Raw genomic sequence first — 12211 nt, forward strand, 5'->3', positions numbered from 1 at the left:
GCATCACTAATTATTAGCAAAATTCAAATCAAAACCACAATGAGGTATCACCTCACGCTTGTCAAAATGGGTATCATCAAAAAAGTCTCCAACTAATAAGTGCTGGAGAGGTTGTAGAGAAAAGGAAACCCTCCTACGTGGTTGATAGGAATATAAATTAGTGAACCACCATGAAAAACAGTCTGGAGGTTCCTCAAAAAACTAAAAACAGAACTTCTGTTATGATCCCAAAATCCCCAAAACTCTACTTCCATGTCTTGGCTATTGTAAATAGTGCTGCTATGAACATTGGGGTGCTTGTATCTTTTTGAGTTAAGGTTTCCTCTGGATATACCTAGTTGTTTTAAATTTTTCATTTCCTTCATCCTTTTCAAGATTATTAGACTCTTCTTAAGGTGGTGATCCTGTAAGATCCTCTAGTACCCTGTAGTATATTAGAGATGTGAAAGATGTGAAAGCACTAATGATTTCATTCCAGGTCAGCCAGTGGCATCATCAGGGGCTACCTCTTGGTCAGTATTCAACAGAGAATGCCATCTTGATCAAGAATGGCCTGCAGTGGCCACTGCTGATTGACCCACATAAGCAAGCACACAGCTGGATCCGTCAGATGGAAGGATCTAGGCTGCAGGAGCTCTCCACTGGGGATAGCAATTACATCAAAAAAATTGAAAATGCTATGAAAACAGGAGGGAGTGTCCTCTTGCAGGTATTTAGACAAAATGGCCTAATTCCCTAAATCCAGGCAGCTGACACAGATTGTATGAACTGAGCATAAATACTAAGAGCTTTAAGTGACAGGTAACTTTGTCAAGGGAAAAAATAATAAATAAATAATTGCATAAACCAATAAGTACATAAAGAAAAACACTGAGTTTTTAATGTTCAGTTCTCTCACATCTACTCTCACTGGCATCTAGATATTAACAAGATTTACATGATTTAAATGATACGCCTTTTCAACTGATTTATTTGTTGTAGGATGAATTTTTTTGTTTTTGTCTGTTGGGTTTTTCAGAATCTCCCTGAAACATTAGCTCCAAGGTTAAAGGCAATTTTGAAGAAGGATATCTATCAGAAAAGAGGACAGTATTTCATAAGGCTTGATGATTCTGAAATTGAATACAATTCCAAATTTAGGTAATGTCTTTCACAATTAATTGAGTCAAACATTTATATTTTTAACACAAGTAATATTGAAGAGCCCATATTTCCTGATATGCATCTGGTAAGTTCTGATAAACTTCTCCTGAAGGAAAAAGTGAGATTGCATTTTGAATATTCTTTTTGTTTTTGTGTTTCCAATAGCACTCATTAGTATATAGAATAGAGAACAGATTTTTATATATAGCAAGTCATTCCAGATGAATATTTTTCAGACTGTGCCTGATGAAAGCTGTGAGTCCCATGAGGAGTCTTCAGAAGCTGTGCAAGGAGGGCGGGGAGCAAGAAGCCTGGCCGCACTGGATCCCACAGAGCTCAGTTTTATCTGTTTGTCTAACATTTTATTTGAGCGGGAAAAGCCTCTGCTTCTTTAAAAAACAAAATCCACATTTGATATCTAGAACAAAAAGAGATTTTACCTAGGCAGATAAAACATAGTATCCATGTCCCAAGCAGTAATGCGCCTCCAGGAAACCAACCCACCAGTCAATTTCACAAAGCACTATTATATGATCACATTTAATTACCATAAAATACAATTCCCAGGGAAATAAAACATTGAGTTATCAGCCATGTGCATTCTCGCCTTCAATCCATTCAACACATGTAGCCTCTCTCAGCCTCAGTTTCACCCTTTATAAAATGGAACAAGGAACTGTCCCTGTTTTACTGGGTTACTATGAAGACTAAACAAGATCCAGAATGTGACCATCTTGAACTCTCCCACTGGTACCACCCTGCTCCAAGGATCTCTCTCATTTTAACCAATCTCCAAGCTTTCTTCTTGCCCCTGCCTCCTACCCTCTCCTCTGCACAGGCTACTCAAGATAGCAGCTAGAGTGGTCTTCTTATAAAAGCTCATGTCTCTCCTCTACTCAAATTCCTCCACTGATTTCTTAAACAGTGTATAAAACATAGTCTTTATGATGATCTAGTTAGTAGCAGGTCAAAACTCCCACTATGTAGTATTTTTTTCTTTACTCTTACTTATGCTTAGATCAAATATATTATGGACATAATTTATGGCTCTATTTTTAAAGTCATAAATAGCAAATGTATTTACATAGTTTAAATTGAGAGCCTACTTTGTGTACAAGGCTGAATAACGCTAAAAATTAATCTTGTTTACTTCCAGCAGAAATATTTTTTCATTATTAAATAAATTTGTTTCATTTTTTTCCCTCTGCATGTCCTTTGAATAACTGATCTCTTTCTCATGTTTTAGGTTATATGTATCTACAGAAATAGACAACCCTTATTTTCCTCCATTCATTTATAACATGGCTACTATGATCAACTTCACAGTAACATTCCAAGGTTTGCAAGATCAGCTCTTATCTACTGTATTAACTCGTGAAGTTCCTTATTTAGAAAATCAACGTTTCCAACTGTTGGAGAGTATTTCCCTTGATGCTGTGACTCTTGAAGACCTGGAGGAAAAAACATTAAATTTACTACAGAATGCACAAGGTAAGTTAAGATATTTAGTGATATCAGTAGACCTTTGCACACCTTGGTAAAGGACAATAAAAGTTATACAGACCATATTGTGAATAGCTGCCAAATATACCAGATCTCCATTTCCACCAGGTGACAGATTAATGTAAGGGAACCACCTCATTTCTAAAATTAAAACATTGAGAATTTTTATATTCCTCAGTTCCTACCTCTGCTTTAGTTCATTGTAGCATAGAACATTTGCCACCATGTAGTAAGTATAACTTGTAAGAAAAATCTTATAGACGTTAGTTATGCCTTATTTCAAGTGCCTGACATCTGCTATATGTATCAAGTTAGATTATAGAGATCGAAAAATTAGGTTTCCCCGAAATATTCATAGCTAAAATATAAAGGGACACAATCCAGTGTTCATTAAGATAGCAGTAGAAATCTTTTTTCCCTTCAACACATGAAATATCTAAGAAACTATGGTTTTTAAATTTAAACAATATAATTTCTGAACAACTAAGTATGAAGTATTATATGCTCCTGGGGCACACTGATATATCTGCTCCTAAAAGAGGTTCACTACTGATTAAACATTATTTGTCTAATCTAAAGGCCTATGGTCTAGGATGCAAGTGCAAGCCAAATGTTACCAGATACTCCAGTGACATGAATTAAAAAGTAATTTTTTGGCAAAAATTTATCAACAGTAATAAATAAGAATATATATACGTATGTGTGTGTGCATATATATATATATATATATATATATATATATATATATATATATACACTTAAAGGAAAGTGTTAACCAAAATTGCAGAAATAGAAACCTGATTGAAATAAAAATATTTATTTGGGATTGGTAAGGACTGCAGTCAGAAAGACACAGATTGAACAACCACTTGAATTGTGTCCTGCTGAACTACAAAATGGGAGAGGCTTATAAAGGCAAAAACCACAAAGTACAGTTAGTTACATGAGCTGTTTACCAAGAATTATGATTGGAGCTGGCAAGAAAGAAGTAAAGGTGTTTGTTAAGTAAGGATAGGTTGAGGTGAGAGATGGTTGTATGTTTGCAAAGGAAGACCTTGAGACCATAAGCTTGCAGCTGGCAGTGTTGTTCTGAACATGGCAAGTTCTTAAGTCTGTACAGTTTAAAGAAGGTTCAAGTTCTCAGTGATAGAGGCATATCTGAGACTGTGACAGCCCAACTCGTTTTTATGTGACTGAGCTGTGATTACTCCATTACAATTTTAGTTTGTCATCAGAAGAAACAAAGTTTTGATAGAATATGAAGTAACTACCCCTCAGGAGCAATACTGACTATAAAGTTATGTTTTAATCTTGAGCGTTCTTATTAATATCCTACAATTTGGAGAGAAGCTGTTATGAAGTGAATTGTGTACGTGTACCCCTGCCCCAAATTTCAAGCCCTATCCCTCACTGTGACTGTATTTGGAGATAGGACATTTTTTTTAAAAATTATGGTTAAATGAGGTCATAAGGGTGAGGGGCCCTAATCCAACAGGTCTGGTGCCCTTATAAGAAGAAAAAGAGACACCAGGGCACATGTACACAGAGAGGCGGCTATCTGAGGACACACAGTGAGAAGCTGGCTTTCTGCAACCTAAGAAGAAAGGTCTCACTAGAAACCAATTCTGCTAATACTTTGATCTTGGTCTGCCAACCTCCAGAAATGTGAGAAAATAAATTTCTGTTATTTAAGCCACTCAGTTATATCTCAAAACTCTGCAAAAAGAATAAATAAAATAATTGAAATCAGGATACCAAAGAGATATTTGCACTCCCATGTTCATTGCAGCATTATTTACAATAGCCAAGAGGTAGAAACAACCTAAATATCTATCAACAGGTGAATGACTAAATAAAATATGCTATATACATATATATATATATGTACAGTGGAATATTTTTTGGCCATTAAAAAAAGAAATCTTTCATATGTACAAATGGACAAATCTTGAGGATATTATGCTATGTGAAATAAACCTGTCACAGAAGGACAGATATTGCATGATTCCACTTATATGAGGTATTTAAAATAGTCAAACACATAAATCTTAGCAGTGTTCTCCTAGGGCAGTCTACCCAGGCAATACAAATAAAAGCAAAATTAAACAAATGGGACCTAATTAAACTTACAAGGTTTTGCACAGCAAAGGAAACTGCAAGTAAAACAAAATGACAACCTACGGAATGGGAGAAAACATTTGCAAATGATGCAACTGACAAAGGATTAATTTCCAGAATATATAACCAGCTCATACAACTTAATAACAATAAAAAAAAAAAAAACTCAATCCAAAAATAGGTAGAAGACCTAAAAAAGCAATTCTCCAGTGAAGACATACAAAAAGCCAAAAGGCACAATGAAAAATGCTTAATATCACCAATTATCAGAGAAATGCGAATCAAAACTACAACAAGTTATCATCTCACACCAGTCAGAATGGCCATCATTCAAAAGTCCACAAAAGATAAATGCTGGAGAGGGTGTGGAGAAAATGGAACCCTCCTACACTACTGGTAGGAATGTAGTTTGGTGCAGCCATTATGGAAAACAGTACAGCGATTCCTCAAAAAACTAAAAATAGACTTACCATATGATCCAGCAATCCCACTTCTGGGCATATATCTGGGGGGAACTCTAATTCAAAAAGATTCATGCATCCCAGTGTACATAGCACTATATACAATAGCCAAGACATGGAAGCAACCTAAATGTCCATCAACAGATGACTGGATAAATAAGCTGTGGTATATTTATACAATGGAATACTACTCAGCTATAAAAAATAAAATAATGCCACTTGCAGCAACATGGATGGGCCTAGGGATTGTCATTCTAAGTGTAGTAAGCCAGAAAGATCATCCAGAACCAGAACTGCATTGACAGTGTTGCCTTGGACCTCCTGGGAACAAAGACAGTTCTGCCAGTTATTAAAGTGCAATGATGAGTCTAAGCCTTTCCCAAGTTGTGGTCATAAACCTTCCTCACCAAAAGAATGTGGTTCTCCACTGTGTGGTGTTCACCTTAACATTGACATCCCTTCCCTGACAATGTGCTGCATCCAAAACCACTTTGCTGTGAGACCTATGGCCAAAGCAAGAACTGCTATGATTAGAAGCCCCAATACCACCTCTCTAACATCTGCTGAAATGTACAGAATAAGTCTAGTTCAGGAGGTTCATAACCTTTGACATAAAGCTGCCTTAATTTTGTGAAAGACTTTACATTTTGTCATTAGAACCTCAACTAAATTGCATTTTGAAATGGGTAAAGCAGTGGGAAGAGATAACTTTATTCTCAGCTATCTTCTTGAGTGTTTTTCCTTAGTGTGCCATTGTCTTGACCAATCTAGAAAAAGAGAGAATTTTTTAAAAGAAAGGAAGTCTGTAGTAATTTTTGCAAGCATGTTTACCAAAAAAAAAAAAAGAAAAAGAAAGACAAACACAATAGCCAAGTTCATTGTACCTTACATTAAAAATATGGGCAGATCCTCACTTAGAAATATATTTGTTTAATATGAAACCTTAAATGCACACTTACGCCTAGAAAGATAAGACTTTGTTCTTTTTCTATTTTAATTATGCCTACCTAAAAAGCTGTTTCTTTGTAACACATGACTAAGCCATTCTTCTTCAATGACAAGGCTAGTTACATAGACTAAGTTTCCATATCTGTTTCTCTTGAAAGATTGGAATCATAGCTGGTAATGTCTTAGGGTGCAAAATCAGGATATCTGGGTATTATGTAAAATACATAGAAGGTGGCACAATTGATCTAACAAGATTCAGAATCATAGCCTCTCCTATTGTCTGAACTATTATATGACAACTGACACTTTGCTAAAAACTTTTCCTAAATTGGACAAAATATAGATTTAACAAGACAAAAGAAAAGTTCTTTATGGTAATACACATCAGTGCACTATATGCTGTTTTTATGCCTTTGGTGTTTATTCCCTATTGTTCATTGTACTAGAGCCTGAGATACTTTTGAAAGTCAGCAACTTTTTACTAATAGTAATTTTTAATAAAAATTGTTCCTGGAAAAAGCTCTATAAAAAGACTCCTTGATTTTGAACATATTTTTCATTTTTCTTTCCAAGTTTTAGTAAAATAGATTATCCTTACTATCTCTTTGTAAATATTTTATCTTTGGTGTGGCTCCTCACATGCTGTAGCAAATGGTGTGGAAGGATAGCGACTATGAGAGATGACTCACAGCTTATAGGTCCAGACATTACTTAGAAAGTTTCACCTACATCCGTAGGAATATGGGATCCAGATAATGGAATATGATAATCCCATAATTCCTTGCAATGGCCACGTCAAGCTGTGTTTAGCTCTGGATGCCACATTTTCCTAGGGCTCTTTTCAAATTAAATTGTGTCCAGAGGTGTGCATCAAGGGGTCTAGACAATTGTATCATTAAAAAAATTTTTAAAACCACTTGAAAATGGAAATTTTTAGCCCATAAAATAGTGGAGTTTAAAATGGAAATATGAGGATTGTTTTAAACATTTGAAAGGGATAGAATTCTTATTTGTATTTCTAAAGCAGTGCTTTTTCAAAAGGTGAGTGACATCCTATCAGTGGATGGAAAATCACTTTCAGTGGTCGCTATCAATTTTATTTGCTTAATAAAATAGAATACAATGGAAAAATATCAGTGTGTCATATGAAATAATGGTACTCTTATTTTCTGAAAATTTTATTTTCATATTCTATGTGTATAGGAGGTCAAGTGGAAATGTGTTCTTTATGATGAAATGGCTACTTATTATGTGCCTATAATAAACATAGAATCCAGAAACATTAAAGTAATATAAAGAAGAGATGGGAGGATGGGAAGAGGAAGCATGTGTACTATTAATCAAGTTTATTAGAAATAGGACCTAACTTCATTTAAGAGCCCATATCCAAAATAAAACCAACAAAAAGCCAGCAGAGTACAGAATGAGGAAATTGCCATTTAATATTCCAAAGGTTTTTATTTAAATTCATTTTTTGTTTGTCTTTAGGATCTCTGTTAGATGATGAGGAGATTGTAGACATCTTAAGAAAATCCAAGATGACTTCAAATGAAATTTTGAAGCGAATAAAAGCAACAAAAAAAGCAGAAAGTGAAATTGAAGCAACACGAAAAAAGTATCTCCCTATTGCTACTCGAGGTGCTCTGCTCTACTTTTTAGTGTCTGGTCTTACACAAATCAATTGCATGTACCAGTTCTCCCTAGACTGGTTTCGTCAAATTTTTGTTTCATCAGTAGTTTCCAAAAGCAAAGAACAAGAAGAACACAGTGTGAAAAGGGAGAGAATGTTTCTGAAAAGAGTTTGTGAAATTACAGAGCTCTCAAAAGAGCCTAAGTTAGAAAGTGAGAGTAAATCCTTAGACAGACATCTTAAAAATTCAATAGACAGGTTGACAAGAAATATTTTTAAGGTGAGATATTCTTTAATGTGAATTTTGTTTACTTACTTGATCTAGCTAGGTTATTCTAACAGTTATGCTTTCTCTATAGGTGGTTTCTTCAGCTCTTTTTAATAAACATAAACTTTGCTTCTCCTTTGGGCTTTGCACTACAATCATGCAAAATAATGCTAATGGAAATTTAATGCATGATAACATTGGATCCCTACCAGATGAAGAATGGAACATCTTCTTATATTCTGGCATGCTATTAAATATTAAAGGTGTAATGCCGCAGCCTAAACTTAATAGTAAGTAAAAGTAATTGCTCTAGATTTACCAAAAATATGTTAAACACATTTCCTGAAAAATACTAAAAGATCTCTAAGGTGTTCCAAGTCGATGCTTCTATACTGATTAAACTAAAAGCAGCTTGAGATCAAATGCAATATCTAAATTCATCATTGTATCCCCTACACTGTTGAGCATATAACTGTTACTCAACAGTTTTTGAATGAATAAATAAATGACAACTGCTAGGTTATTATAATTCTAATCTACAAACCAGAATACCTAATGCTAATCAATAGAGACACACACATGGGGACACACACACACACACACACACACACTGATTAAATACCATCAGGAGTTGAGCTTTACTCTCCTAGCAGTAATTGCCTTACTGTCTTAGGAAAATTCCATGAAAATTTGAACCACAAAGATTATGCTTATCCAAAAAGATTAGGCAAAATTACTTAAGTATTGGATCTTTTCAGATGCTCTTGTGTTGTACATTTTTAATATATTTTTTTAATTATGGTAAAATATACATAACAATTTATCATCTTCAACAACAACAACAACAAAGAGCCAGAGCTCACCTCCTCTCACAAACACAGCAAAATCACAACAAACTACAGAAGAATCACTGATTGAAAAAAGACTAGAACCTACAAGAAAAGATCTTCCATAACTAAAGACATAAAGAAGAAACCACAGCAAGATGGATAGGAGGAGTGGACTTGCAATATAATCAAATCCTATATCCCCCAGTTGGGCTACCCACAAACTGGAGAATAATTATAATCCAGAGATTCTTCCACAGAAGTGGGAGTTCTGAGCCCAATGTCAGACTCCCCAGCACTGAGGTCTGGCACCAGGAAGAGGATCTCCCAAGGTATTTGACTTTGAAGGCCAGTCGAGCTTAATTGCAAGAGCTCCGCAGGACTGGAAGAAATAGAAACTTCACTACTAAAGGACATACACAAAATCTCACACTCACCAGGACCAAAGGCAAGAGCAGTAATTTCATAGGAGCCTGGGCCAGACCTACCTGCTGGTCTTGGAGGGTCTCCTGAGGAGGCGGGGAACAGCTGTGGCTCCCCCTGGGGACATAGACACAGTGATGGACATATCAGGGAGTATTCATCTGCATGAACTCTTCTGAAGACTAATATCCTGGTTGGGTCATTAGCACCAAGTCCTGACTCTGCCCAGTAGCCTATAGTATCCAGTGCAGGGATGACTCAGGCCAAACAACTAACTGATACATCCCCACCCATCAGCAGACAGGCTACCTAAAAACTTCTGCCTCTAGACATTCCCTTAGACATGGCCTTGCCCACCAGAGGGCCAAGACTTAGCTCCACTTACTAGTGGGCAGGCACCAGCCCCTCCAATCAGGAAGCCTGCACAAGCCTCTAGAGCAGCCTCATCTACCAAGAGGCAGACACCAAAATCAAGAAAACTATAGTCCCACAGCCTGTGGAACAAGTCCACAAATTCAGGCCAGACCCTACCCTGGGACCAGTTAGTCCCTGGCCCTTGGGTGACAAGAGGGAAGTGCACTGCTGGGAGGCATAGGATATCTCCTACAGAGGACCGCTTTTCCAAGGTAGAGAAATATAACTAATCTACCACATACATAAAAATACAAATAGAAATTTAGACAAAATGATGTGACAGATGAATATGTTACAGACAAAGGAACAAGATAAAATCCCAAAGAAGAACTAAGTGATGTGGAGATAGGCAGTATACCCGAGAAAGTGTTCAGAGTAATGATCATAAAAGTGATCAAAAAACTCGGGAGGAGAATTGATTAACAAGTGAGAAGTTAGAAGATCTTAAAGAGGAGAAAATATAAAGAACAACCAAACAGAGCTGAAGAATACAATAACTGAGATGAAAAATACACTAGAAGGAATCAATAGTAAACTAAATGAAGCAGAACAATGGATCAGGGAGCTGGAAGACAGAGTAGTGGAAATCACTACCACAAAACAGAAAAAAGAATGAAAAATATGCACAGTTTAAGAGACCTGTGGAACAACATTAGGCACACTAATATTCACATTATAGGGGTCCCAGAAGGAGAAAGAGGAAGGGCCTGAGAAAATATTTGAAGAGATAATAGCTAAAAACTTCCCTAACCTGGGAAAGGAAATAGTCACCCAAGTCCAGGAAGCACAGAGGGTCCCATATAGGACTAAGAGGAACTCACCAAGACACTTTGCAATTAAAATGACAAAAATTAAAGATTGACAGAGAATATTAAAAGCAACAAGGGAAAAGCAACAAATAACATACAAGGGAACTCCCATAAGACTAACAGCTGATTTTTCAGCAGAAACTCTGCAGGCCAGGAGGGAATGGCAAGATATATTTAAAGTGATGAAAGGGGAAAATCTGCAGTCAAGAATACTCTACCCAGTAAGGCTCTTATTCATAACGTAAGAAAAACAATCACTGTAATAACCACAGTAACAGAAAAAAAGGACAAAACCACATGACCGTTTTTATTGATGCAGAAAAGCCATTAGATAAGATTCAACATTCTTTCATGGTAAAAACACTTAGCAAGCTTGGAATATAGGGATACTACCCCAACAAAATAAAAGTCATTTATAAAAAACCCACAACTAACTTCAAACTCAGTTGTTAAAAATGGAAAATTTAATTTTCTCTAAAATCAGAAACAAGGCATGGATGCCCTCTGCTCTCAACCACTTCCATTTAACATGGAAGTTCTGGCCAGAGCATTAGACAAGAAAATGAAATAAAAGGTATCAAAATTGGAAAGGAAGAAATAAAATATCACCTGTTCACAGATGACAGAATCTTATATGTAGAAAACACTAAAGGGTCCATAAAAACACTGTTAGAACTAGGCAAATAAATTCAACAAAGTTGCAAAATACAAAACCAACATACAAAAATCAGTTGCATTCCAATACACTAACAACAAATAATATGATAAGAAAACAGTATATTTAAAACAGCATCAAAAGGAATAAAATACTTAGTAATAAGCCTAACCAAGGAAGCGAAAGACTTGTACACTGAAAACTATAAAACATTGCTGAAGTAAATTAAAGAAGACACAAATAAATGAAAAGGTATCCCATATTCATGGATTGGAAGACAATATTGTTAAGATTTCCATGCTAACCCAAAGAATTCTACAGATTCAATGATATCTCTATTAAAAATCCCAATGGCATTTTTTTAAGAAAGTAGAAAAATTCTTCCTGAAATTTATATGAATTGTCAAGGGACTCCAAATAACCAAAACAATTTTGAAAAAGAACAACAAAGTTAGCGACATCACCCTTGCTGATTTCAAGCTATATTACAAAGCTACACTAATCAAAACTGTCTAGTATGGGCATAAAGACAGACAAATAGACCAAAGGAACAAAACAGAGAGCTTAGAAATTAACCCTCATGCATAGGGTCAAATGATCTTCAACAAGGGTGTGAAGACCACTCAATGGAATAAGGATAATCTCTTTGACAAATGGTGTTGGGAAAACTGGACATTCACATGCAAAAGAATAAAATTGGACTCCTTATACCAGATACAAAAATCAACTCAGAATGGATTCAAACCTAAGTATAAGGCCCAAGACTATAAAATTCCTTTAAAATGTAGGGGGAAAGCTTTATAATATTGGACTTGGCAATAATTTTTTTTTTTTTGGTATGACACCAAAGTCCAAGCAACAAAAACAAAAATACACAAATGGAGGTCTGTTAAACTTAAAAACCTTTGTCATCAACGGGTACAATCAACAGAATGAAAAGGCAGCCCATGGAGTGGGAGAAAATCATATATCTGATAAGGAGTTATTATATAGAATATATAAAGAACTCCTA

The 12211-nt window shown here is 35.6% G+C and overlaps 1 protein-coding gene across 1 annotated transcript in view; it reads left to right on the forward strand.

The window, feature by feature from the left end:
* The window catches only part of DNAH14 (dynein axonemal heavy chain 14), a 259076-nt gene that overhangs the window by 192668 nt on the left and 54197 nt on the right, over positions 1–12211 (forward strand). The window contains exons 67-71 of the mRNA XM_074351453.1: positions 479–709; positions 1019–1140; positions 2390–2634; positions 7662–8083; positions 8163–8361. Coding sequence (XP_074207554.1) covers positions 479–709; positions 1019–1140; positions 2390–2634; positions 7662–8083; positions 8163–8361 — 1219 coding nt within the window. The remainder of the gene's footprint in view (positions 1–478; positions 710–1018; positions 1141–2389; positions 2635–7661; positions 8084–8162; positions 8362–12211) is intronic.

Source organism: Camelus bactrianus, chromosome 23 (assembly GCF_048773025.1).
Source record: "Camelus bactrianus isolate YW-2024 breed Bactrian camel chromosome 23, ASM4877302v1, whole genome shotgun sequence".
In the NCBI taxonomy this organism is placed as follows: domain Eukaryota; kingdom Metazoa; phylum Chordata; class Mammalia; order Artiodactyla; family Camelidae; genus Camelus; species Camelus bactrianus.